At 42.8% G+C, this 25,000-nt stretch overlaps 2 protein-coding genes across 4 annotated transcripts; one reads left to right on the top strand and one right to left on the bottom strand.

Moving 5' to 3' along the window:
* Positions 1-5: 5 nt before the first annotated feature.
* LOC114485477 (gem-associated protein 5-like) lies at positions 6-8,682 on the top strand (the record flags this gene model as incomplete). Its single annotated transcript, XM_028486966.2, has 6 exons — positions 6-50; positions 1,112-1,363; positions 3,012-3,174; positions 3,800-4,304; positions 5,950-6,052; positions 6,605-8,682. Coding segments are annotated over 6 exons (1,236 nt in total), but the record flags the coding sequence as incomplete, so codon positions are not given.
* A 150-nt stretch (positions 8,683-8,832) lies between these two features.
* CNOT8 (CCR4-NOT transcription complex subunit 8) lies at positions 8,833-23,785 on the bottom strand. 3 transcript variants are annotated; one of them, XR_008616858.1, is made up of 8 exons: positions 23,103-23,784; positions 17,090-17,271; positions 15,743-15,936; positions 13,536-13,697; positions 12,657-12,801; positions 11,868-11,978; positions 10,847-11,245; positions 10,104-10,190 (listed from the first exon to the last, which is right to left on the bottom strand). XR_008616858.1 is itself a non-coding variant. In XM_028486965.2 (7 exons), the coding sequence occupies exons 2-7, from the start codon at positions 17,204-17,206 to the stop codon at positions 9,005-9,007; spliced, it is 840 nt and encodes a 279-aa protein (XP_028342766.1). In that variant the 5' UTR covers positions 17,207-17,271; positions 23,103-23,785; the 3' UTR covers positions 8,833-9,004. The 3 variants fall into 3 exon arrangements, 2 of the variants coding, with proteins under 2 accessions (XP_028342766.1, XP_007111895.1); XM_028486965.2 differs by lacking the exons at positions 10,104-10,190; positions 10,847-11,245 and adding an exon at positions 8,833-9,115 and having other exon boundaries at positions 23,103-23,785; XM_007111833.4 differs by lacking the exon at positions 10,847-11,245 and having other exon boundaries at positions 9,696-10,190; positions 23,103-23,777.
* Positions 23,786-25,000: the final 1,215 nt, after the last annotated feature.

Below are 25,000 nucleotides of genomic sequence, written 5' to 3'. Positions count from 1 at the left end.
GGAACTGGGTGGGAGCCCAGGAAGCCCTGCAGCTCCACGAAAGTTTAAAGGTTAGTCTGTTACTACCTCTCCTGCTTTGAAGAGGGATGAGCCCCAAACCCTTTTCTAGTCAAATTCCAAGTGAATTACCCAGTTACACAAGCTGTACCAATTTGGTAAGTATCGTTAGAAGTGTCCAGCAAGCCCTGGCCATACTATCCCATTTAAGTACTGTGGCTTGTCAGTTGCCACATTCAGAGTAAAGGATAATGTGGTTATTGACAGTAATTCCCACTGCTTAGCAGTCGAATAGCCTTAGTTCAGCCCCTGTGTTTCTTCATTGATGTCATCAGCACAAAAATGAAGAGGAAGAGGGTCTGCTTTGAAGAAGATGGATTGGCTTTAACAGAAATCACGGTGCTCTGCCTGTAGCAGACCTCTTCACCTGTAAGCTGTAATTCTGCCTATATGAAACAGACCTTCCCAAGCTTAAGTGAGAAAATATTATAGGGATATACAAGGAATCTCATGGCAACTGAAAACCCAGCAGAAGTAAGGATTTTTTTTAGGTCTTTTCTCTGTGCTCTCTTCTCTTCCAGCTGATGCCCTCTGTTAAACCTACTTGGATATAGCCCCTAACCACTCCCCCAGCTCTCAGATCTACACAGCTTGTCTGCTCCAGCACCTTCTGCCTCTGATGCTTTAACTTCTGTATGCCTTAATCTGAAGTTTGGGCAGAGAAAAGAACTAGATGAGTCCAGCCCATCTTTTCTCAAACTGGGCCACAAGTCTTAAGTGGCTGGCCTGCGCCACTGTGGCTTAGATTTCAGTGAGTAGGGCTATAGCTGGGGTGTCATATTATAAATATGGTTGCTAAAAAAGAAAAAAAAGTAAAAAATATGGTTGCTTGAGCTCCAAGAGCTGTGGGTAGGAATCCCCCAAAAGGCATTTGGAAAAACTGTCTGTTAGATCACCTCTTTTCCCCCTCCCACAAGACTCACTGAGCTGGCAGCACACTGAGGGGAAGGCTGCTGCAAATGCAAAGGGGGAGAATCTGAGGGACTGGGAAGAGCTCTAGATAATGGAGCATTTCCCTGCATAACAGCTCCTCTCCTTTGTTGTTGGGTTCCAGGGTCAGAGATTGGTGTTTTGCCTTCTTGAGCTACTGTCCAAGCACCTGGAGGAAAAGCAGCTTTCAGAGGGCAAAAGCTCCTCTTCTTACAATGCGTGGCCCGCAGGCAGTGAAAGGCCCTTTGTGGAGAGGGTGACTGCAGTATGGAAAAGCGCCTTCAGCCTCAACTCCCCAGAGCAGTCCCAGGCAGCATTTCAGCAGCTGCAAGATATCAAGTACCCGTCTGCTACAAGTAACACTCCCTCCAAACAGGTACCCCTTCTGCATGAGCTTTTGATATTAATCACTCAGTAGTCTAAGACTTCTCTAATCCATGTCTAGTATAATAAGGAGACATGTAGAATGCCAGTTTGTATTTCAGAAAAGATTAAGCCAGGCCCAGGAAACCTGGAAAGATCCCTTCAGATTAATTAGAGCCCTTTATCTTTAAAGTTAGTCTTCGATCAGAATTCCCTTCTAAAAGAAAAAGAAAAATGTCTAAAAACAAAAGCACAGAAACTAATATAATAATAGGTACTCATCAATTAGAATTAATTAACAGATGTTCACATTTTGTCATTTTTGCTTCATGGAGTCTTTTGGTTTTGTTTTGTATATTCTTTTGCTTTTGGTGAAAGAATCAAGTTGAAGTCCCTCATGTTCCCTTCCCCAGTGCCATTTCCCTGCCCTAGCTCACAAAAATTTCAGCCCCTGCATCAGACCACATGTGTTATTTTGTGGCTTCCTTATGTGATCATTATTTATAAAATCTTAAACATACCTGTGCACGATGACACCCAGCAACCCCAATGCTTAGATATTTCACTAAAAGAAGTGAACCCAGGTGTCTACACAGTCTTGTACAGAAATGTTCATAGCAGGTTAGTTCATAATACCCAAATAGAAACAACACAAATGTCCATCAGCTGGTGAATGGATATACAAACTGCAGTATATCCATATAGTGGAAAACTATACTATGCAACAATAAGAAGGAACAAATTACTAATGCAAAAAGAGTATCAGTGAATCTTGAAAGCATTATGGTAAGTCAAAGAAGTCACAAAAGACTACATACTCTACTGTTCCATTCATATGAAATATAGAAAAGCCGAAATTATACTGGCAAAAACTAGATCACTGGTTGCCAAGGGATGGGGACAGGGGAGTTGAATGCAAAGGGGCACAAAGGAGTATCTTACAATGAAAATGTTCTATGTCTTGATTTTGGTGGTAGTTATACCATATGTATGTGTGTGTGTGTATATATATATACACACACACATATATTTATTTGTCAAAACTCATCAAATTGCACATTTAAAATTGATAAATCTTGGGGCTTCCCTGGTGGTGCAGTGGTTGAGAGTCCGCCTGCCGATGCAGGGGACACGGGTTTGTGCCCCGGTCCGGGAGGATCCCACATGTGGAGCGGCTGGGCCCGTGAGCCATGGCCGCTGAGCCTGCACGTCCGGAGCCTGTGCTCCGCAACAGGAGAGGCCACAACAGTGAGAGGCCCGCGTACCACAAAAAAAAGAAAAAAAAAAAAATTATAAATCTTAATTACACTCCAGATTTTTTTTTAATTACAGCTTTTAGTTCGAGAAACTCACTTTTTGTTTTAATTTTTAATTTTTGAAATTGTTTTAATTTTAATTTTTTGTTTTAATTTGCACTTAGCAAATGTCAAGGCATTTTCTTAGCATGAACAGACTTTAACACCAGACAGTGTATGTTGCTGTACAACTAAATATGAAAGTTTCCAATGAGGAAGCAAAAATGGGTGGTGGAGATAGGAGGACCTTTCTTAATTGTGGACTGTGTGTACTTCCCAAATGCAGTTAATAGGAACATTTCTGGTGTCATTCCCAGTGCCTGATGTGAGAGGATGTTTAACTGAGACTCTGGCTCCTCTCTCCAGCTCCTGCTTCACATTTGCCATGACCTGACCTTGGCAGTGCTAAGCCAGCAGGTGGCCTCCTGGGACGCAGCTGTGGAAGGACTGCTTCGGGCTGTGATCCGGAGCTACAACTCAGGAAACTTCACCATCATGCAGGAAGTGCACTCAGCCTTTCTTCCGGAGGGTAAAAGACCCCCAGCTCTGCTGGAGCACACCCACTAAAGGATGATATAACCACCGCCAGTGTTGTGGCACCAGGAGTACATAGGTTATTGAAAGACAGACATGGGCCAGTGCGTCATATAGTAGGAAGTTTGAATTCTCTTACCCAACCTCCTTAAGAGGTAGCCAGAATGACTAAGCTGTTTTCCTTTACCTGGTCCTACCTACCTACCTCACTGCCTCCTATATACTTTCCTACACACAGCTCTAGAGAAACAGCAATGTGCTCACAAGTAATTAAGAATGGAGAAGACATTCCTTGAGCTGCACAATTAGTCACTAACCTAAAACACTGTGGTTTTTCAGAGACACAGTGGGATCTTACCCCCAGAGCCTTCAGTGGGACAGATGAAATACTTTTTCTATCATGCTTTAAATGGCCTGTAGCAATGAGGACACTGCCTTAGGCCAAGAAATGTTTAGCTCTGGTTGGCTTCTGGTGGACAGCATGTGGTCCCATGGATCACTGCTGTTCTGTTTCTTGGGATCTGATCTGCCTCTTGGGTGATAGGAAACAACATGCAGGCAGGAAGCCAGATTTCTGACAGATAAAGAAATGAACAACCCTAAATCCTCTTCTCTCCTAGGCTGTGACCACCTAAGAGACAAACTGGGTGACCATCAGTCCCCCACCACACCAGCTTTCAAAAGTTTGGAGGCCTTTTTTATTTATGGACGTCTATATGAATTCTGGTGGTCTCTCTCCGGGCCTTGCCCCGAATCCAGCATCTGGGTAAGGGCTGCTCACAGAAGGACAACCTCTGTTGAGCAGAGCCAACAGCTTGACAATGTCAGCCCTGAAGAAACTGACCCCAAAGCTTCCCAGCCAGAGCCAAGCAGGACTCTAGAACTAGACGTGAGACTCACAGAAGAAGGTGAGCAAATGCTGAACGCTTGTAAGGAGCTCTTTTCAGAAAAGCACGCTGGTCTCCAAAATGCACAGAGAACCATTGCTGAAGTCCAAGAGACCTTGGCAGAAATGATCCGCCAACACCAGAAGAGTCAACTTTCTAAATCCACAGCAAATGGCCCTGATAAGAATGAACCTGAACAGGAAGCAGAACAGTCCCTCTCTAGTCCTCAGAACCAGTGGTAAGTACTGATTCAATACAACATGGAACTAAAATACCCTGCTGGATTCTCACATAGTACTTGATGAGATTGATCAGGTCACTGGGAAGCACCACAATACAGTCATTAAGGCACAGGCTTTGAAGTCAGATGTGGGGTTCCAATCCTGGCCCTGTTCAGTGACCTCAGGCAGGAGTCTTAATGTCTCTGAGCTTTAGTTCCCTCATCCATAAATGGAGTACCAACTCCATCCTTGCTTGTTTTGAGAATTAAACAGAATCACAAATACTGTTAATAACAACAGTACAATAAAACCCTACTTTTGTGCAATAGATTCCTAAATAGTCAATCATGTAAAATAGGGAGTTGCATTATTGCATCATTAATGAAAACCATTGATTTTCTTTTTTTTTTTGGCTGTGCCACACGGCTTATGGGATCTCAGTTCCCCAACCAGGGATTGAACCCGCACCCTCGGCAGTGAAAGCAGACAGTCCTAACCACTGGACTGCCAGGAAATTCCCAAAACCATTGTTTTCCAATTGTTCAGTACTATCCCAAAAAATACACAAAAAGGGTAGTGTACAGAATTACACACTAAACTGTAAAAAATCCCAAATGATCAGATTGCTGCAGCATCCTAATCATTTCCATTGAAAATAAGGGCCAGGTAGATATAGATGATTATTAATCACTTTAGAGCCCTTTTGCATTATCACAGGGCACTTCGCTATGGGCATTTGCAGTGATTAACAGTTACTGATTAGTTGTTATGCCGAGTACCTTTTACCTTGATTATGTCCCCCCCCAGCACAGGGCCTAAAATATAGTAACTAGCACAGTCAATAAACTTACAGCTATTATTACTAAACTTTTAAAAATTAAAGTTACATTTGTTGCTCTAAAAATACTACGAGTGAAATCTTGAGTCAGAGTTTTGAGTTACTTCTCTAGTGAGCTACCACACTCTAGGCAGCACTTTATGTTTGGTTCTAGTAACAAGAAAACACAAAAAAGTTCTCTAACCCAGCGGCTCTTAACCTTTGGATCAGAGGGCCCCTTTGAGAAGCTTAAGACACTCTTCCCAGAAAAATGTGCATCCATATACCCTGAGGGTAGGAACCCCGGCTCTGTCTAACCCATTCCCCAGAGAAATCCAGGCCCTTTGCATTTGGCTGCAGACTGAATCCCCTAAAGGTCCTTAATTTTCATTGGAGCTCTATGTCTAAGAAGTGGGGATTTGGAAAGTGGTGAGGAACAATACTGCATTTTGAAAATTTTATATCACATCCCATTAAATTCCCTTCTCTTAGCCCTTGTATTTAAAGATAAGAGATAAAGACCCAGGTGACAAAGTAATTTTATTTACAGGATAATAGATTTAAAAGTTATGTGGGGGGGCTTCCCTGGTGGTACAGTGGTTGAGAGTCCGCCTGCCGATGCAGGAGACGCGGGTTCGTGCCCCGGTCCGGAAGGATCCCACGTGCCGCAGAGCGGCTGGGCCCGTGAGCCATGGCCGCTGAGCCTGCGCATCCGGAGCCTGTGCTCCGCAACGGGTGAGGCCACAACAGAGAGAGGCCCGCGTACCGCCAAAAAAAAAAAAAAAAAAAAAAAAAAAGTTATGTGGGGCAAGACATATAACTTGTACTTTTTTTATTATTATTAGCACTAGTAAAGAAGAAAAAAATGAACCAGTTTCTTTGCCTGAATTAACCAAAAGGATTACAGAGGCCAATGAGAGAATAGCTAAGTTTCCTGAGAGTATTAAGGTAAGATTTATATAGCAGTTCATTTGGTAAAACATTACTTTTTATATTATCAATTGACTACACCAAATTCTTTAATGTCATCTGAAATCTGTACACATTTGTATGTGCTTAAAAATTGAAGATCCAGTTGCCTTTGGTGAGCTAAAATGTTTGAATTATTGATACCACAAGCAATTTTATACCCTAGCCTTCAGAGAAATCTAACAAATTTTCTAATTATGAGGTAAAGTAAAATTACAGTTGGTACCATGTATTTGATCGCTTACAAATGGATAGGTATATTTTGATGTGGCCCTAGTAGTAACAGAAGCATCATGTTTTAAATTCATCTGAATAGGGCTCTAGGAAAAGATTGTATCATTTGAGAGGGACATCTCAGTTTTGAGTATCATCTCTCCTTAGAGTAACTGATGAAGTCTTAGGAGAGAAATGGCTCAACCGTGCCAGAGAAGTGTCATGAGATAAGACTTGAGGCACTCATGCCTTCTGTGCAGGTGTTTGTAGCTTTTTTTTTGCAAATGCTTCCTTGTTTATCCCCGTGTCATCTTTCAGACCTGGCCCTTCCCAGATGTGCTGGAGTGCTGCCTCATCCTGCTTCACATCGGGTCCCAATATTCTGGCTTCGTGACCCAGGAAATGCAGCAACAGGCTCAAGAGCTCCTTCAGAAATACGGCAGCACTAAAGTTTACAAAGGACACTACCAGACCCTCTGCACGTGAACTTTCAAGGACCTCTAAGAAACTGTGCCAAATTCAAAACATCCAACACCTTTCACCTCTGCATTTACACCTCACCAGACATTCACTTTGATCCCTATATGTTTCTGCAGTGATCCAAATAATACAAATGAGAGTCAAGTTTCAATCAACTCTACACTTAAACACAATGAAATCTGACTTTGGACTCAATTGTGGTTTCCTACTGGAGGGAAAGATCATGAAAAGCCAGCAGTAGTTACTCAGAACTAACACCTGCAAAGTGATTGATTGTTGATAATCTCTAAAGCCTATGCAGGTTTCGCCCAAAGAGGAGAAACTTTTTAAATCACCTGAAGTGTTACATTCTTAAACACAAGCTACCTTTATAAATGCTTTGCCTGATCATAAACATGTACACTCTTGTTTGAGGGTAGAGATTATGTCTTCCCTTTACTATCTTACCCCTAGCACTCACTTAAGAGTGTCTAGTATCTAATAGGTACATAATGGAAACTTTCAACTGAATAAGTTGGGAAACTGAAAGAATGCTCATTAATAGCTTAGACTTAAAAGACTCTAAACTGAGCTCATTGATACCAGCACTGGCTGACAACTAAGGCTTGTGATTGGTAGCTGACCTTACTGCGTTAGCAGAACACAGGAATTCAAGAACATCTGGCAGTACAACAGCACCCCCGTCAGCAACGATTTCACTTTCCACAGTTTCAGTTACCCCCAGTCAACAGCAGTCCAAAAATATTAAATGGGAAATTCCAGAAATAGACAACTCATAAGTTTTAAACTGTGGCCATTCTGAGTAGCATGATGAAATCTCACGGCGGTCCCACTCCGTCCTACCCAGCACATGACTCATCCCTTTGTCCAGCATACCCATGCTGTATATACTACCTGCCTGTTAGTACAGGAAAAACACAGAGCATACATTATAGGGCTCAGTACTACCCATGGTTTCAGGCCTCTACTGTGGGTCTTGAAACATAACCCCCACAGATAAGGGGAGACTACTATGTATGGAGGGGCTGAATTACACCCATAGTTAGTATTCTCTTGGTCACTCTTCAGGACTGTCCCTTTCTGAGGATGACCTCTAACACAGCCCTACACACACTCATATATATATATATATATACAAGGCAAAGTCCTTTACAGTTCTACTACACTTGTGCCCCTTCTTTAGCACCACTTTAATAAGCTGTTTCTTATTTCTCCCATGCAATGAGCACACCCCTACTCAACACTCAGTTCCTCAACCCTTCCTCTCAACATTTCTCCTGACATGTCAATAAGCCCGTTGTCAACTGTGGCAAAAATAAACACCTATTTTAATCCAAATTTGTTAAGGATATATGTGTAGGGCTCACAGTCACCAGCACGCTAAAGCACCTTGGTTAAGAACCACTGACCTATGCTGCTTTACCACAAATCTTAACAATAAATATATCTCTTCCAATATGTGAACATCCCAGTCAAAATCCTAGATCTGCTCCTGTACCTGACTTCTTACAACCCCACATTTTTGGGCCAATAGAAAGGATTGGAAACAAAGTCCTGAACCAAGTCTAGGATATCAGACATTCAATTTATCCAAAAGAAGTCTACTAATTAATAAGTAAATCTGCCGTATATAATGGAGTAGCACCAGGAAGTATAATTAAAACTGATTTCCTAGTAAGGCCCAATAATCAGCGAGGCATATGAAGTACAGAGACAATTCCGTTTACACAGCTGCTCATTAAAAGCTTCCTACAAAGTGAGACATTTTGTATGCAAGCCAACTTGTGGAAAATGGAGGCAAGAGTTAGGGAACAGACAAGATGCTTCCATGTCACTGACAGCGAACAACCGTCTTCTAAAGCCAGCAATTCAGAGCTTTGAAAGACCAAACCTTCATGCCAGTGGTTAAAAAGAAATCTTTATTTTACAAAATTAAAAACATAAATAATATTTACAAGCATCTTAAATACCAGCTTATAATATTTGACATTTTTGAATCATTTTAAATTGAGTTTTCCATAAGCTTTTAATATGCAAGACTATTCAACCACTTCAGTGAGTTACCAGTTTTCATTTCCACTATTCCAAAGGAGTTTTTGGCTTTTTGAATTTGTCCATACTGTAGTAATTCCAAAAAAATACAGTGTACTTTTTAAGTGACTAGTTTAAAAAAAAAAAAAAAAAAATCACAGTCCTGAGCTTCCTACCCCAGTTGTGGGATATTACTCCAAGAGAACCCTATAAGCCAAATTCCTTACTGTCCTGTTTACATGTAACCACTATAACTTTTAAAAGACTCACATTTCTGGTACTCACCATAATCCATCTCCCTAACTTCTCCTCAGTTTGCTGAAAAGGAAAGGCAGGGAAAACAGAAGAAAGGCAAGAGAATACAGATGACCATCTGAAATCACATTACTGAAAATGTAACAGACTTATGATCAAAAACCTGCTCTTAGTAATTTCCTTCGGGATCAAATCCAAGGTATTTTATGAAATGAAAACTTAAAATGATTTCAAATGATGCACATGTGACAGCAAATCTCAGTGGCACAATGGAACACAGACTTAAAGAAAGTGGTTAACTTAACACCCATTCTGGAGTTCCTTGTGAATAAAGGGTAGACAGATTCAGTAGAATTTTGTTTTTAAGGAAAGTTTTCATTATCTGGTCTTCGTATTTCAGCACTGAGTAATTCATTTCCACGGAATAATACATAAAGACCAACAAAGTGTGAGGAAAGCAAATGTCCTCGAGAAGGGTCAAAATAAACGAAAGGAAAGGAAAGGCTCAACATCTATAACCCACTTCATAAGACCACCACTTGGTTCCACTTTCCCTTGAAGCCCTCAGCTCAGCTGAGATTCAGCGAGACATCTTCATCCTCAGAGATTAGCAACAAATTTAAAAGAAAAAGAATGACACAGGTAAGAGTTATATACATTTTACTAGTTTGTTTCTGACTTGTCCTGGATTTTAGAAGGTGTCAAATGAGCCATGGATGCTGGTGGCAGGAGGCAACTGGAGAAGAGAGGCTTAGGGATGAGGAATAGGGAAGACGTGTTTACAAATTCAGAGCAAACTCCGTTCTTCTGGATCTAAAATAAAGACATCTTTTGTCTTCAGTAAAACAAAAGTCTTTCTGTCAACGCAGATGGTAGGTACAGTTTGCTCAAAAGAAGCCTTTTCTCTTGGGCAGGAAGATAAGTACACACAGTCAGCACATGAAGCACCACTCTGGGACCAGGCCCACCCTGCAGAGCCTTGCCGCCATCACTGCTGCATGTTGTTGATGATGGCCAGGATGCTCATCTTCTCCTGGGCAGAGTCCACATCCTCATTCTGCTTCTGGGCCACTCCCGTGCCTAGGCCATAGAGCCGCCCACAGTACTTGGCATCATCAATACTGTCCTCAAAAAACAACTGCAGAATAGGACAGAGAACCCCTGGTGAGAATCATGCCAAGAGTCATGCCAAGAATCAGGCCAAGCCGCAACACTACATCAGCACCTCCCAGCTCTCTTAAAGCCTTGAAAACCTAGCCAACTAGAAACTAACTTCATAAAGAAAGGCTCCAAACCTTTCCTACAGTCTTTTCATGCTCCTTTCCCTCTACATAGGCTCCCCTTTCTGAATAGACTTCCACTTTCCATGAGTTTTTACTGCCAGGATTCCTGTGCCGCTGTTGCTGTTTAATACAACTGCCTCTATCTCCTCCCTTCTCTTTAACAGGCAGTGCAATGGTGAAGAGCTCGAGCTCTAGACTCAGACTGACTCACTGTGTGATCTTAGAAAAACCACTTCAACGCTCCTAAAGCCACAGTTTCCTATCCATAAAATGGGTAATATAATAATAGGTTGTTACAAGTGAGAAAATGGACAGGAAGCACATACACAGCAAGGTATCTCACCCTTTTGGGCACTACTGAGCAGAATAACTCTCTGCTGGGGCGTGAGGAAGGTTGTCCAGTGTATTGTAGCACTGTAGGATGTTCAGCAGCATACCTGGCTAGTAGCACACAACCCCACTCCCACAGGTTATGATAGCCGAAAATGTCTCCAGACATTGCCAAAGGTACCTCAGAGGGCAAAATTGGGAGCATGATGCTGCCAGCTTTGTTCTTCTTCCTCAAGATTGCTTCGGCTATTGGAGTCTTTTGTGGTTCCATACAAATTTTAGGATTATTTGTTCTATTTCTGTGAAAAATGCCACTGGAATTTTGATCAGGATTTCATTCAATCTGTAGACTACTTTGGGTAGTATGGACATTTTAACAATATTAATTCTTCCAATCCATGAGCCCAGAATATCTTTCCATTTATTTGTGTCTTCTTCAATTTCTTTCATCAATGTCTTAGAGTTTTCAGTATACAGGTCTTTCACCTCCTTGGTAAAATTTATCCCCAGGTTATTTTATTCTTTTTGATGCAATTGTAAATGACATTGTTTTCGTAATTTCTCTTTCTGATAGTTCACACTATTAGTGTATAGAAACAACATATTTTTTATATTAATTTTTTATCCTGCAATTTTACTGGATTCGTTTATTAGCTCTAACAGTTTTTTGGTAGAGTCTTTAGGGTTTTCTATATATGTCATCTGCAAACAGTGACAGTTTTCCTCCTTTCTGATTTGGATGCCTTGTATTTCTTTTTCTTGCCTAACTGCTCCAGCTAGGACTTCCAATAACATGTTGAATAAAAGTGGAGAGAGTGGGCATCCTTGTCTTGTTCCTGAACTTAGAGGAAAAGCTTTCAGCTTTTCACCACTGAATATGATGTTAGCTGTGGGACATTTGATAATTAATAGAACTTAGCATAAAATAAGTGGGTGGTTTCACAAATGTGTTCATATTATAGAAATCAGAAGAAAAGCAAATAATTGCAAGGATGAGAGGTGCCAGGAACACCAAGTACACTTCTGAGTGACCTCCATTTCAGAATGCTTCTTTGCCTCCCAAATCACATCTATTATACGGAACATATGCATAACAAACAAACCAAAAAAAAAAAAAACCCACTGCTTTCAAGGTGATCACCAACTTCCAAGAGAAACTATAAATTTTCAACAAACCTCAGCCCAAAAAACCTTTGCCTTACCTCTTTCATCCTGAAGAATGCCATTCCCGTTAGCAGTGAGTCTGAGCCTGCCTGGTGCTGCCTTCCAATTCTCTGCAAATCCAACTGATCAGCAACTTCCTGAAGACCTCCCTGGAGACGTAAGGAAAACAAATATAATATTACAGACCCGGCTTCTCTACTGTAGTCAACTATGTCTATTCTTGAGTTTACTTCTTGTGGTGACAAGGAAGTAGGAACAGGCCATTTACTTAACAGGTCTTCCCCAGCACTATCCCCTTTTTAGCCCTCCAAATGATAGATACACTGTGTTATATTCCACTTTTCACTCCATTCGTTCTTTTCTGTATCGTTAATTTTGTCAGACCTCCGCCCCTGAAAGTCCTCACTGCTGTAAAACAAGGTTGGGGAAATAGTAAATGCCAATCCAATTCTCGATGGCAAACCTCTTCTATCAACAATTTATTAGAGGGAGTTCTTCGACTGTCTAGGGCTAAGAAGCCCTCTGAGAGTGTGGCACACGGTAGACCCCATTCCTAACAAATCATACATATACCTCATGTCTCCAACTGTTTCTCGAGGTTCGTGGGCCCTCAGAGAAGAATAGAAGGCCCCTTCGTGCACAGGTTAAAGGCAGTTGCCACACAGACCCCTGTGCCCGTCAGCTCTGCATACGCCCTGTCTAGCACATGCTGGCACCTAGTAGGTACTCAAGGACACATGCTGAACAAACAGCAATAAAGCAAAATGACAAGGCTGCATTTTTGTCTTTTTGTTGTCATTACTACTATTAAGGAAAATATTGTGTACCTTAAGATTTTTGCAACTTTTCATCAGGTATTTCACATCATAAATGGATGGGAAGAAAAGGTTCAAAATGTGAAAGAATTCGTGTTCCTCTTCTGGCAAACGAGAATCCGTAAGTAACTTTACCATGTAGCCAAAATCATAGCCACTACGAGGAGAGAATGAGGCAGTAAGGTGAAAGAGCCGGAGTTAACAGGCCCCAGCATTCAACTGCTTTATTTCTCAGAGCTTATGATGCTACCTCATGTTAGGAACTTTCAGTTTTCCAAAGTAGTTTACCCTGTACTCTGAACTTCCCATTAAATAACCACAAAACAGATTAATATGGATATATATAAGAGAACCCAAGGGTTTATAAATGTGGGTTTATTCATCAAAAATTCAAACGTACTGAAAGGGATGGAGTCCCCTGGTGGGCTAGTGGTTAGGATTTAGGACTTTCACTGCTGTGGCCCAGGTTGAATCCCTGGTTGGGGACTGAGATCCCACAAGCCAGGCGGGGCGACCAAAAGAAAAAGAAAAGGTACTGAAAGGTAAAATAACTTCTCCTAAGGGGAATTTGGCTTTTGAGTACCCAGGAAACTCCAGGCCAGCCATTTAAATGACAAGAAAAAGATGACCAAGTGCTTCCATCCTTCCCACCCTCCATCTTTCCACCTGACATATGCCCACTGCAGCCACGATACAGCCTAGTACTGTGTGAAATAAACCAGTATGTGCTCCAAAGTGTTTTCTGAAAAACTGAAATGTGAGCAACTGTTACCATTTCAACTTTATAACTGCTAGTGAGCAACAAAACAGTGCCAAGAGGACTGCAAAAATAACATAAGAATTCAATTCCTTGCTTCCAAAGGAAGAGAAAAACACTCTCTTGAAACTGACCTGTGAAATGAAAGCCATTTGACATTGTCACAGAGGACCACCCCTGATGTCATAAGCAGCTCTGCAAAGTGCAATGTGTCAATCCCTTCCTCTTCATGCTTCTGAAACTGCAGTCCTGAGTTAGCAAGGAGATCTATGGAGTCCTGGGAGTACATGTCCTCTCTAAAAAGAGAAGGTGTTTACTTCTTAGCTGGTGGTAAGGTAACAGAAGTAGTGGGCAACAATATTACCATCACCTTATAAATTATAGAATAAGTATTCTTTTTTTTTTTAATTTTTTAATATTTTATTTATTTATTTTTGGCCGTGTTGGGTCTTCATTGCTGCATGCGGGCTTTCTCTAGTTGTGGCGAGCGGGGGATACTCTTCGTTGTGGTGCATGGGCTTCTTATTGCAGTGGCTTCTTGTTGTGGAGCACGGGTTCTAGGCGCAAGGGCTTCAGTAGTTGCAGCACGCGGGCTTCAGTAGTTGTGGCACGCGGGCTCTGCAGTTGTGGCTCGCAGGCTCTAGAGCACAGGCTCAGTAGTTGTGGCGCACGGGCTTAGTTGCTCCGCAGCATGTGGGATCTTCCTGGACCAGGGCTCAAACCCATGTCCCCTGCGTTAGCAGGTGGATTCTTAACCTCTGCACCACCAGGAAAGTCCCCAGAGTAAGTATTCTTGAAATACTTTCATAATTTAAGAATAAATCAATTCATTCCTTCCAGTATTCTAGCAAACACACAAAGTAATCTTACCTGTGACAGAAAGAAAAATGGGATTTTTCCCCCACAAAATAAGTGTCTTAATTATGAAAGATCCACATTTTCTCATTATTTAATGAAAAGCAGGACTTCCCTGGTGGTGCAGTGGTTAAGAATGTGATCTTTTGTGTCTGGCTTCTTTCCCTTAGCATAATGTTTTCAAAACTCATCCATATATAGCATATGTCAGTACTTTATCTCTCTGTACTGTGCAGTAACATTCCATGGCATGGATATACCACATATAGCCATTCCTCAGATCACAGACATTTGGACTGTTTCCAATTTGGGGCCTTTAAGAATAATGCTGCTATGAACACTCACATACAAGTTTTTACATGGATGTATGTCTTCATTTCTCTTGGGTGGAATTGCTGGGTCATACGGTAACTCTATTTTTAATCTTTTGAGAAACTGCCTGTTTTCCAAAGAGGCTGCATCATTTTATATTCCCAATAGCGATATAGGAGAGTTCTAATTTCTCCACACCCTCACCAACATTTGTTATTATGTCTTTTTCTTTTTTTTTTTTGCGGTACGCGGGCCTCTCACTGCTGTGGCCTCTCCCTCTGCGGAGCACAGGCTCCGGACGCGCAGGCTCAGCGGCCATGGCTCACGGGCCCAGCCGCTCCGCGGCATGTGGGATCCTCCCAGACCGGGGCGCGAACCCGGTTCCCCTGCATCGGCAGGCGGACGCACAACCACTGCGCCACCAGGGAAGCCCCTGTTATTATGTCTTTTTGATCACAGCCACCTAGTGGGTATGAAGTAGTATCTCATGGTTTTGGTTTGCATTTCCCTAATGACTAATGGTGGTGACCATCTTTTCATAAGCTTATTAGCCATTTCTAAATCTTCTTTGGAGAAATGTCTATTCAGATCTTGTGCCCATTTTATTTATTTATGACTTTGTTGGGTCGGCGTTGCTGCGCATGGGCTTTTCTCTGGTTGCGGCGAGCGGGGGCTACTCTTCGTAGCAGTGTGCGGGCTTCTCATTGCAGTGGCTTCTTGTTGCGGAGCACAGGCTCTAGGCAGGCGAGCTTCAGTAGTTGTGGCTCGTGGGCTCAGTAGCTGTGGCTCACAGGCTCTAGAGCACAGGCTCAGTAGTTGTGGCGCACGGGCTTAGTTGCTCCGTGGCACGGGAAATCTTCCCAGACCAGGGCTCAAGCCAGTGTCCCCTGCATTGGCAGGCGGATTCTTAACCATTGCGCCACCAGGGATGTCCTTGTGCCCATTTTTAATTAGGCTGTCTTTTTATTGTCGACTTGTAAGAGTTCTCTAAGAGGGACTTTACTTTTTGAGACTTTTTGAGATTCCTTACTCCATCTTCTGCTTGACTACTCTCTCCAACCCCTACTTGGGTTTGGTGGAAACAAAACTTAAAATTAATAAAATCAGTTAGAAATCAGTCTGTACAAATGTAGCAAATCTAAGAATAACATTGAGAAGTGTCACAGACACTTACGTAAGGTTGAATTTGAAGTTGAACTGCCAAGTGTTGATTCCAGAAGGATATTCTCCCTTCTCATTCGTGAATGTAAGGCCCAGCTGGATAATTTTTAAAAGGTCAACATTGCACCGTAAAAGCTGATACTGGTAATCTATGGAACTACGAAATTCACCAATGGGTCGCACCACAACACCTGGGAATTCTGTGTCCTAGAAAAGGAAAGAGTCTCTGATCGTAAGGTTTCACAAAACACTGAATGCCGACTTGACCATTCATAAATAAAAGTTTTACCTCAATTTATAAAAGTTATGTGAAAAGCCCCAAGCTCAGGCACAAAAATTCACCTTAAAATACTGATTTCATTGATCTATACAGAAGGAGCACTAGAAACATAAAGGTTTACACAACAACTTGGAGATCCTAAGCAGGATGTGAATAGAAGTAGTTGACTAACTCTAGGTCTATTAAGAACATTCTAGGTTCGGGAATTCCCTGGCGGTCCAGTGGTTCGATCCCTGGTCGGGGAACTAAGATCCCACAAGCCACGCAGCACGCCCCCCACCCCGCCAAAAAAAAAATAACATTCTAGGTTCATATACAGTTAATTAGGAACAGTCTAGGTTGAGAACAAAACACTATATAAATACAAATGCAAATACAGGAAAGTGAAACAGCCATTCAACAAAAGTAATAAATAGCCACATTTGGCTTAAAGTAAAAAGCCTGGAACAAGATCAGAGAGTTCTGAATACCAGGCTAAAGACATAATTCTACACCCTCCACAGCAGGAGTTGCAAACTCCAGGCAGCTAACATAACAGAGTAAAGTGTGCAGGGTATTAAAATGGTTATGAGTAATGGGGACTGGAGCAAACTAAAGGGTACATGCCTCCCCTAAAACAGGCTCTTGATATCACTATGATACGTGTCTCCCTCCAGCCACTCAGTGTCAGGCAGGAATGTAGACCCTGTAATGCCAGATCTGCCCATTTCTTCCAGAGATACCAGAAATCTGGAATTTAAGTAAGGTCTCTTGATTTTTAAATGTTGGCAACCACTTTTTAAAAACTGCTTTAACACTGCCAGTCAAATTCACCATACCTATGGAACAGATGTGCCCTATAGACTGAGACAACTTCTGCTTAAAGACTTGCAAACAAAAGTAACATCATAAACACTAGATACTAGAGGTTACATCCTTTTCAGACACACAGGCTACCTTGATGTTTCATAAAAGCAACATAACCTTCCATCATGTTTAATTTACCATGGCTTTAGTGTAATCATTTCTTTCAAAAATCTCACATTAAATATTCCCTAAGTCCATACCAGAAGGTGAGTCAAACAGAGTAGAGCTCTTTACCATGGCAATATAACTGTAACTGAGCACGATTTCTCGGATCTTCCTCATCTCTTCTTCTAGATTGCTGGCCCAGACTTCACAGATGACCTGGCTGTTCTCCACAAGTGCCGCAGGCATCCTGAAGAAACTTGAAGTCGCTTTCAGCTGACTATGTTAGAGGGCAAGTCAATGGTTGATCTGATCTACATTCAAAAACATATTTTGAAATCACATTAATTTACATACTGACATTAAGACAAAGACATCAAAACAGTATTTTACCATCACTTCATCAGCTTAAGCTAAAACATTAGGACTATTATATATATATATATATATATATATTTTTTTTTTTTTTTTTTTTTTTTTTTTTTTTGTGGTACGCGGGCCTCTCACTGTTGTGGCCTCTCCCGTTGCAGAGCACAGGCTCCAGACGGCGCAGGCTCAGCAGCCATGGCTCACGGGCCCAGCCGCTCCGCGGCATGTGGGATCTTCCCGGACCGGGGCACAAACCCATGTCCCCTGCATCGGCAGGCGGATTCTCAACCACTGCGCCACCAGGGAAGCCCCAGGACTAATATGTTTATAACCCATTTTATATGATGAGGGAACCTGCCTTTGTCAAAACAGACACACACACACACACACACACTCACTCACTCTCCCTCCCTCAGTTCTTTAACCTGAAGAAAATAAAATTACTTAAGAAACATGAAGAAACTTTTGCCCAAGCTGCCCTTTAGCACAGAAATGAAACCACTGCCCTAAACCAGTTTTTGAGCCCTCTCCAGACTACCTAAAGACTAAAATAGTCCCCTGTTAACACAAATATGCCCTTACCATGACTTTCACATCACTTTGCACAGGGACCAAATCATGGAAACATATCTAAAGGAATCACTTTAGCTAGTTTAAATGTACTGGGATCTCCGAAAGCCTGAAAGAATGCGGACCTGAACTCTCACACTGAAGTCCTAATACCGTATGATGAATATGGACATGGGTGGGACTTGCCCCTCCACTCCCCCAAAAAAGGAAATTCTTTTTCCCGACAATCCAAAAGTCAAATACAACTAGAGGCAAATAGATCATGAAGTGAGAGATTTAAGTTGTAAAAACCAATCCCAAGTTGAACAACCACAATGAAAATCAGAATTTATTAATATCTACTTTTCAACATACAATATTATAAAGAAACTAAGTATCAGTTCAACAATAAAAATAGAGAAGACAGCAGGTGTAAATAATTCAACCAGAAGCAGAATGATTTATAGTGTATATTCTGGGAGGAAACTGGGGAGGCAACAGTATTCTACACGATAAAACTCAACATGATTCAGCCTCAGAGTAATGCTGTTATTATAGCAATGATACACTTAGTTATAAAAAGACGAAAAGGAGCTTACCATAAGGGGATTTACTTAAAACGCAAGCCCACGCACAGATCCTCAACACAATGTAAGAGTGGGCTCCAGCACATATATTTAAGGGACAATTCCTAGAAAGAGTAAAACGAACCTTTACTTTCTACTTTCAAGATAGGCAGATACAACAATAAGAATCTGGATCAAAACAAAATTGGCATTCTCAAGTGTCATCATTTCTCTGAGAAAACAATCTATTGGTTTGTCACCAACCCTTGAAGATTCCATTTATTCAAGTTACTCTACACTTTTACAGATGCTTCTCTGAAATTATAGTAGACTTACTGTAATTACTCTGAAACTTAAGTTGACTGTGGTAGCTTCCTAACAAATATGGGTGAACACTTCTTAAAGGCAGAATCCATTTCTTCTCATTTTTGTTCTATACACAATGGGCATGAATTAAAGGCATGCAGATGAAGAAATCAAGAACATCAGAAAATGGCAGAAGTTCAGACTGAGCATGGAGTAAATTCCACTATCTGACCATAATTAAGAAAATGTTGGGGGAATTCCCTGGCGGCCCAGTGGTTGGAACTCAGCGCTCTCACTGCGGGGGGGCCACAGGTTCAATCCCTGGTGGAGGAACTAAGATCCCACAAGGCCACACAGCAAGGCCACACAGCAAGGCCAAAAAGACAAAAAAGAAAATGCTGGGGCTCAGAACTTTAGATTCTAAACCATGCTTAAGGTTTTCCCCTGCAAAAGGGCATAAAACCATTTCTATGCCCATGAATGTTAAATCAGTACCACTTCACTTCCTTATTTCCCTAACTGAAAAAATGCACTCCCTTTTTGGTGTCACTTTAAACACAACCATAAACTACTTTAGGGGAAGTGGGTATCACTAACTGAAACATTTCCATAAAAGCAAAAGCAACTAAAGGGACTCAAGCAAAAAAATGTCTTTGGCCTCCAAGCAGCAAAGAGCAGACTTAAAAAGAGGGCAATTAGATATTTACATTAAACCCTTAGAACAAGGCTCCAGAGCTAAGAAGCTCTTAAGGTTTTATCAAAAGAACTCAGGAAACAATATGAAGAGGCTCCCTCTCGTCAAATAAAATATGATATGAACATCATTATGGATAATTACTACGATGCATCACGACTTTTCAGATAGAGATTTAAATCCAGGAGTTCATAATGAACTAAGAAAATAAATTTACTTGGCCACCATTGGAGAATGCTAATGAATGGACTTATTTTTAAAAATACGTATCTTGTCTTTCCTATATAAACTGTAACCCCAAGTAACCAAATAGTTGAAGGAAAGTTTCTCTTTATAAAAGTTGTATAAATAAAAATAAATAGGGAATGACAGACTATCACCGTTTTGTAACCCCTAATGAATTTAGAGATCTGGGCAATAATCATAATGGCATTTATGTGGAATTTCCAGAAAAGGCAACTCTATAAAGGCAGAAAATACTACATGGTGGGATGGGACTGAGAGTTATGTTAAATGGGAATGAGGTATCTGAGGTGACAGAAATGTTCTCAAACTCCATTAAAATGATTATTGCACAACTCAGTAAATTTACTAAAAATCACTGAGTTTTACATGAAAATGGGTGAGTTTTATAGTATGTAAACTATATCTCAGTAAAGTTGTTAAAATAATCACTAGGGCTGTAATCATCACAAAAAGAGACCATCAGGTATTATGTGCCTCAAAACAACACATCACCACTATGAAATAGTCTTGACCAAAAAAAAGTCTAACTTGAATCTGACCAAGCCTCTAGATTTAACTACCAATGTACAGAAAATACAGAGAAACATATTAAAAGACACCAGAGCAGGGGCTTCCCTGGTGGCGCAGTGGTTGCGCGTCCGCCTGCCGATGCAGGGGAACCGGGTTCGCGCCCCGGTATGGGAGGATCCCACATGCCGCAGAGCGGCTGGGCCCGTGAGCCATGGCCGCTGAGCCTGCGCGTCCGGAGCCTGTGCTCCGCAACGGGAGAGGCCACAACAGAGGAAGGGCCGCATACCACAAAAAAAAAAAAAAAAAAAAAAAAAAGACACCAGAGCAATGCAATCAGCAAAATCCAGAAACTTCTATGGGAAACTAGAGAACCCAGCTTCTTCAACAAATAAATTACAAGAAATAAAAGTAAAAGACTCTCAAGGAGACCTATCAGTCAATCAAAACATACAGACCTAAATTAAACCCTGCTCTAAACAAGTGATAGGAAAAAAAACAAAAAAAACTATAACATGTTTGAGACAAGTAGAAGTCTGAACAATGCCTGATTTGGGTTTTTTGTCTCAGGGTTTTGTTTACTTTGCTTTTTCTTTCTTTCTGGTCTTATACTGTGGTTATGGTTTTTTTAAAAAAAGAGTTCTTACCTTTTAGAGATAATGAAAAAGTTATAAGTGATACAATATGAAATGTGGGGTTTACTTCAAAATAACAGTGAAGAAAACTCACAATAACTTTGTACAGTACTACCTTTCTCTACATTTTACAGATAAGAAAACTGAAATGCAGAGACATTAATTTTAAAAGGTAGTGTCCATGGCTTCCATTTCCAAGAAAATTCTTTTTACAATATAGGGGTTGGGGATTAAGAGGTACAAACTATTATGTAAAAAATAAGCTACAAGGATATATTGTGCAACACAGGGAATATAGCCAATATTTTATAGTAACTGTAAAAGGAGTATAACGTTTAAAACTTGTGAATCACTATGTTGTACATCTGTAACTTATATAACACTGTACATCAACTATAATTTAAAATTTTTTTTGGATTATTTTTAAAAGCTAACCATTGTTATACATATCTGACAAACAAGGAAGTCAAAACCAGACCAGTGGCAAAACATTTAAGACATTCTTCCACCAAACCCTTACCTAGGAAAACTTGCAAGCCCCAAGTGTAGTGCCACACAAACACTGAAAAGGAATCACATTGCACACATTTAACTTAGCATAAATTACTGGATATGCTAGCCAAAAAATAATAATAATATAATAATACTAGCAATTCTGCCTGCCACTTTCCACTCAGTGAGCACATGCACCAGTATGACCCTAAAATGGGGATCACAAACATACCATTCCCCTTGGTTATTAGTCTTCCTCCTTCTAAGCCTCTCAGAGCCAGCACTGCACAGTGCACCTCACAGTGCAGAATGACTCTATGCCATTCACTTATGTTTATTTGTGCAACACGGCCCCTAAAGGTAAGCCTAATTACTCTACCTGGGTTACAACCAAAGAAACAGTAACAAGCTTCAAAACAGAAGGAAAAACGACTGTGCTGGATTTACTGAGAAACACTATGGCCACCTCCAACTCCGCACCTTCCTAAGGAAATTTTAAGGATAATATTGGTTGCATGCACTGCTTGCCTTGCAGGCTGACTTTAAAACTTGACTGCCACATGAGCTACTCTACATGAAAGCAAAATACAAGCCCTGATACCTGCTGTTTCCCAGTACTAGACTGTATAAGAAGGTCACCCAGGAGTTACTGAGGTCTCTGCCCTGCGCTCATCTGTAGAACAAACTGTGCAGTTCGCCCCGCAATGATCTACAGTGTAAACTTCTCCAAAACAAAGCTCCTTACTAACCCAGGAAAGCTCTGAAGAGCAAGTAAATGATAAAGGCAACCGAAAGCTTTCTCTGCAGGCAATCCAGAGTGCCAGACCTTGCTGGAGAAAAGCATGTTTTGGTTTTTCTGATTGTGTTTTGTTTAAGAGTTTGGCTAAGAGTGCAAGGAAACAATAAACATCACTTCCCCATTCTAGACGACCGGACAAAGGCTTTGCCGCGCATGGGTAAGATGGAAAAGGAAGTAGCAGCACTTCAGAAGAAATGGCAGCCGCTTGGAAGAGGGTTCTTTCTATCCACTGCCGCGGGGGCCGCAGTCCTCCGTCCCCGCCAACCACAGTATCCCAAGACACCACCCTCGACCGAACCGCAGTTCAACCAGTTCTTCAAACCACCCATGTGGCCCAGGTCTGTGAGCTGGCTCCTCCAGAGCCAAGAGCTCGCGTTCATAAAGCCACCGAATAGCAAGGAAAAGTTGCGGAGACGCAAGAACCAAGAAGGGGTAAGCCCGCAAGGTTCCCAAGTCAGGTCCTCTGACTCACACCGTCTCTCGTCATCCTTCTCTTCCTGTTCAGGATCACTCTCCTTCTTCAAACCACCCTCATCCCTCTCCTCCTCCTAACTCCCTTTCTTCTCTCTCTTTTATTTTTTGTAAAACGAAGATTTTTAAATTGCATGCGTTAGGGCCAGAGAGACCCAAGTTCGAAGCCAGGACACGGACGAGCTGTGTGGCTTTGCATAAATTACTTAACCTCTCTCGTGCCTCAGTTTTCCCTTGTTGTAAAATGGGTCGTCTAATAGTGGTGCACACCTCGGAGGACTGCTGTAGGGGATAACAGAATGAAGCATATAAGGTGCTGGCACATATCACTAGAATATTAACATCGTGTGGTAGTGGTGGTTATTATGACTACTATTCGATGGACCTCTTTCTCTTTTCACACACCCTGTCCCTCTCGCACGCTCCCACTCCCCTTCCTCCCGCAGGCCCCCGATGGCCCCCCACACTCTCTCATCTCACGCTCCTCTCTGATAAGCGGGAGCCCGCTTACCCTGACCGGCAGGGCCCGCGAAGCGCGGGCAGACGGGCTGGCGGACAGACTACCCGGGAGCGGCGTGACCCGGTGTTCTCCGCCCGCTGCCCCGGATCGGCTCCTAGAACCGAGTGGCCCAGTGAGATGAGCGCCCTCATGCCCAGAGCGACCTTACGCACAGCCCTCCAAACAACCTGACCGCACCGCTCTACCCACCCGATCCTCCCGACTCGCCTGCTCCCTTCGCGTCACTCCAGGCGGGCGCGCGCCTGACGCTGCCTGCCCCTCCCCTTCTGCGCGCCCCGGCCACTCCGTGCGTGTTCGCCCAACCTGTGAGCTCGCGGGAGCCGCGCGCAGGCACAAAACCAAGAGGGCGCCGCGAAAACGGCGGGGCGGGGCGACCTCAGACGACGCAAGTGAAATACGGCCCTCTACGGCCTTCGCTGGGTTAGTTTCGCTGGTTCAATTCACCAGGATCACTGCTCCTCCATTTAGGTTCTACTACTGTGCGCTCAGAGGGGGCGTGATCTAGAACGAGCTCCCCCGTGGTGGGCGTGGCCTAGCTAGACCAAAAGCCGAGGAAAGGGCGTGGCCCGTCAGACCAAATCCTCCAAATTACAACCTTCCCGTCTACCTTCTTTGAAGGGTCATTAAAATCGGCGGGAGCTGAGTTGGGAGGAGGTTCGCCGGGGGAGATCCTGACCGCTTCCTTCTGTACTAATGCGGTCCCCTGGACCCTTCACTTACAAAACCTCTACCATACGGCTTCCTTTCTGGCAAACAGTGGGTTGGGGGTGGGGCAGCACCCCGAAACCGAGTCTGGGTGACGTCAGCCAAGGCCCGCCTCCCCCCTCCGAGCCTCGGGGAGCTGAGCGAGCAGCGTTACCATAGCAACCAGCCCGCTAGGGTCCGCTCGAGTTACAAAGAAGATGCAGCCTAGGTTGGAGAGACGCAGGGCGAGCGCTGGCGCCCTCCCTTTTCCCGAGAAGGTCTGACACCTGGCGGACGCTAAGCGAGCTCTCGCCAGATCTTCGTTGCGAGACCAGTGGAGTACAGGCCTAGCTTAGGAGGTTCCTTCAAAGCTCCCACCCGCCCTCCTGTTCTCTGTGAATACTGTTTGGAAAGAGAGCTCTTTGCCAACGCCTGTCCTTAGCAGCGTTTGTTCTCCAGTGGTGGGAGAGAAGACAAAGCACTGACTTCCCGCACACAGCTATCAGTTCCGGGCCGCCCTCCTAGTCGCAAGACGTCCACCCTGTCCCTACGAGAAGGTGCGGACTCCCCAGAGCATGGCTGTGGTCATATTCCTTGATGCCTTCCCTCGAAGGGGGCTGTTAAGTGGATAGCAAATTCACCCCCAAGTCCCTGCACCTTCCTACTTTTAACCATTTTCCCCTAAAGAGGCTCTCCAAAATCCTACCTCCGTTTCCGAGACTGGAAGCAGGGCAAGTCTTCAGCGGCAAATTCCAACCTGGATTCCCAAAAGCCAGTCTCCAGGGACGTGAACCGCCCCCCGCATCAAAGGCACTTTCTGAACACTCCTCCCCTTCTCCCCTTCACATGAGTGTCTGTCTCCTTATCTGTAACATACGGATATGAATAACTATCTCAGCAGATGTTTGCGTTAATAAATGGAAAAACCACCCCACACTATAGAAGATATATAAGTGTATTCAATAAATAATTGTTTCTGGCCTGTCTCAGTCTGTTATCCCCGAGATATTCAGTGTTTGTTAGCTCTGCTGCAGACTTAGCACTCTTGTCATTCTGTTCAGCAATACTGTGACGGAGAAAGCAGGTAAGCCGCTCCCTTCCCCCTGTCCTGTGAGTTTCTAATATCCTGTAATCCACTCTGTAATTACATTCAGGAGAGCGTAGGCCTATCAGCAGCTAGTCACATGAAGAGCAGCCTGTTTTTT

The sequence above is a fragment of the Physeter macrocephalus genome, unplaced genomic scaffold, assembly GCF_002837175.3.
Source record: "Physeter macrocephalus isolate SW-GA unplaced genomic scaffold, ASM283717v5 random_1157, whole genome shotgun sequence".
Lineage (NCBI taxonomy): Eukaryota > Metazoa > Chordata > Mammalia > Artiodactyla > Physeteridae > Physeter > Physeter macrocephalus.
This window is presented reverse-complemented; position numbering and strand designations above follow the sequence as displayed.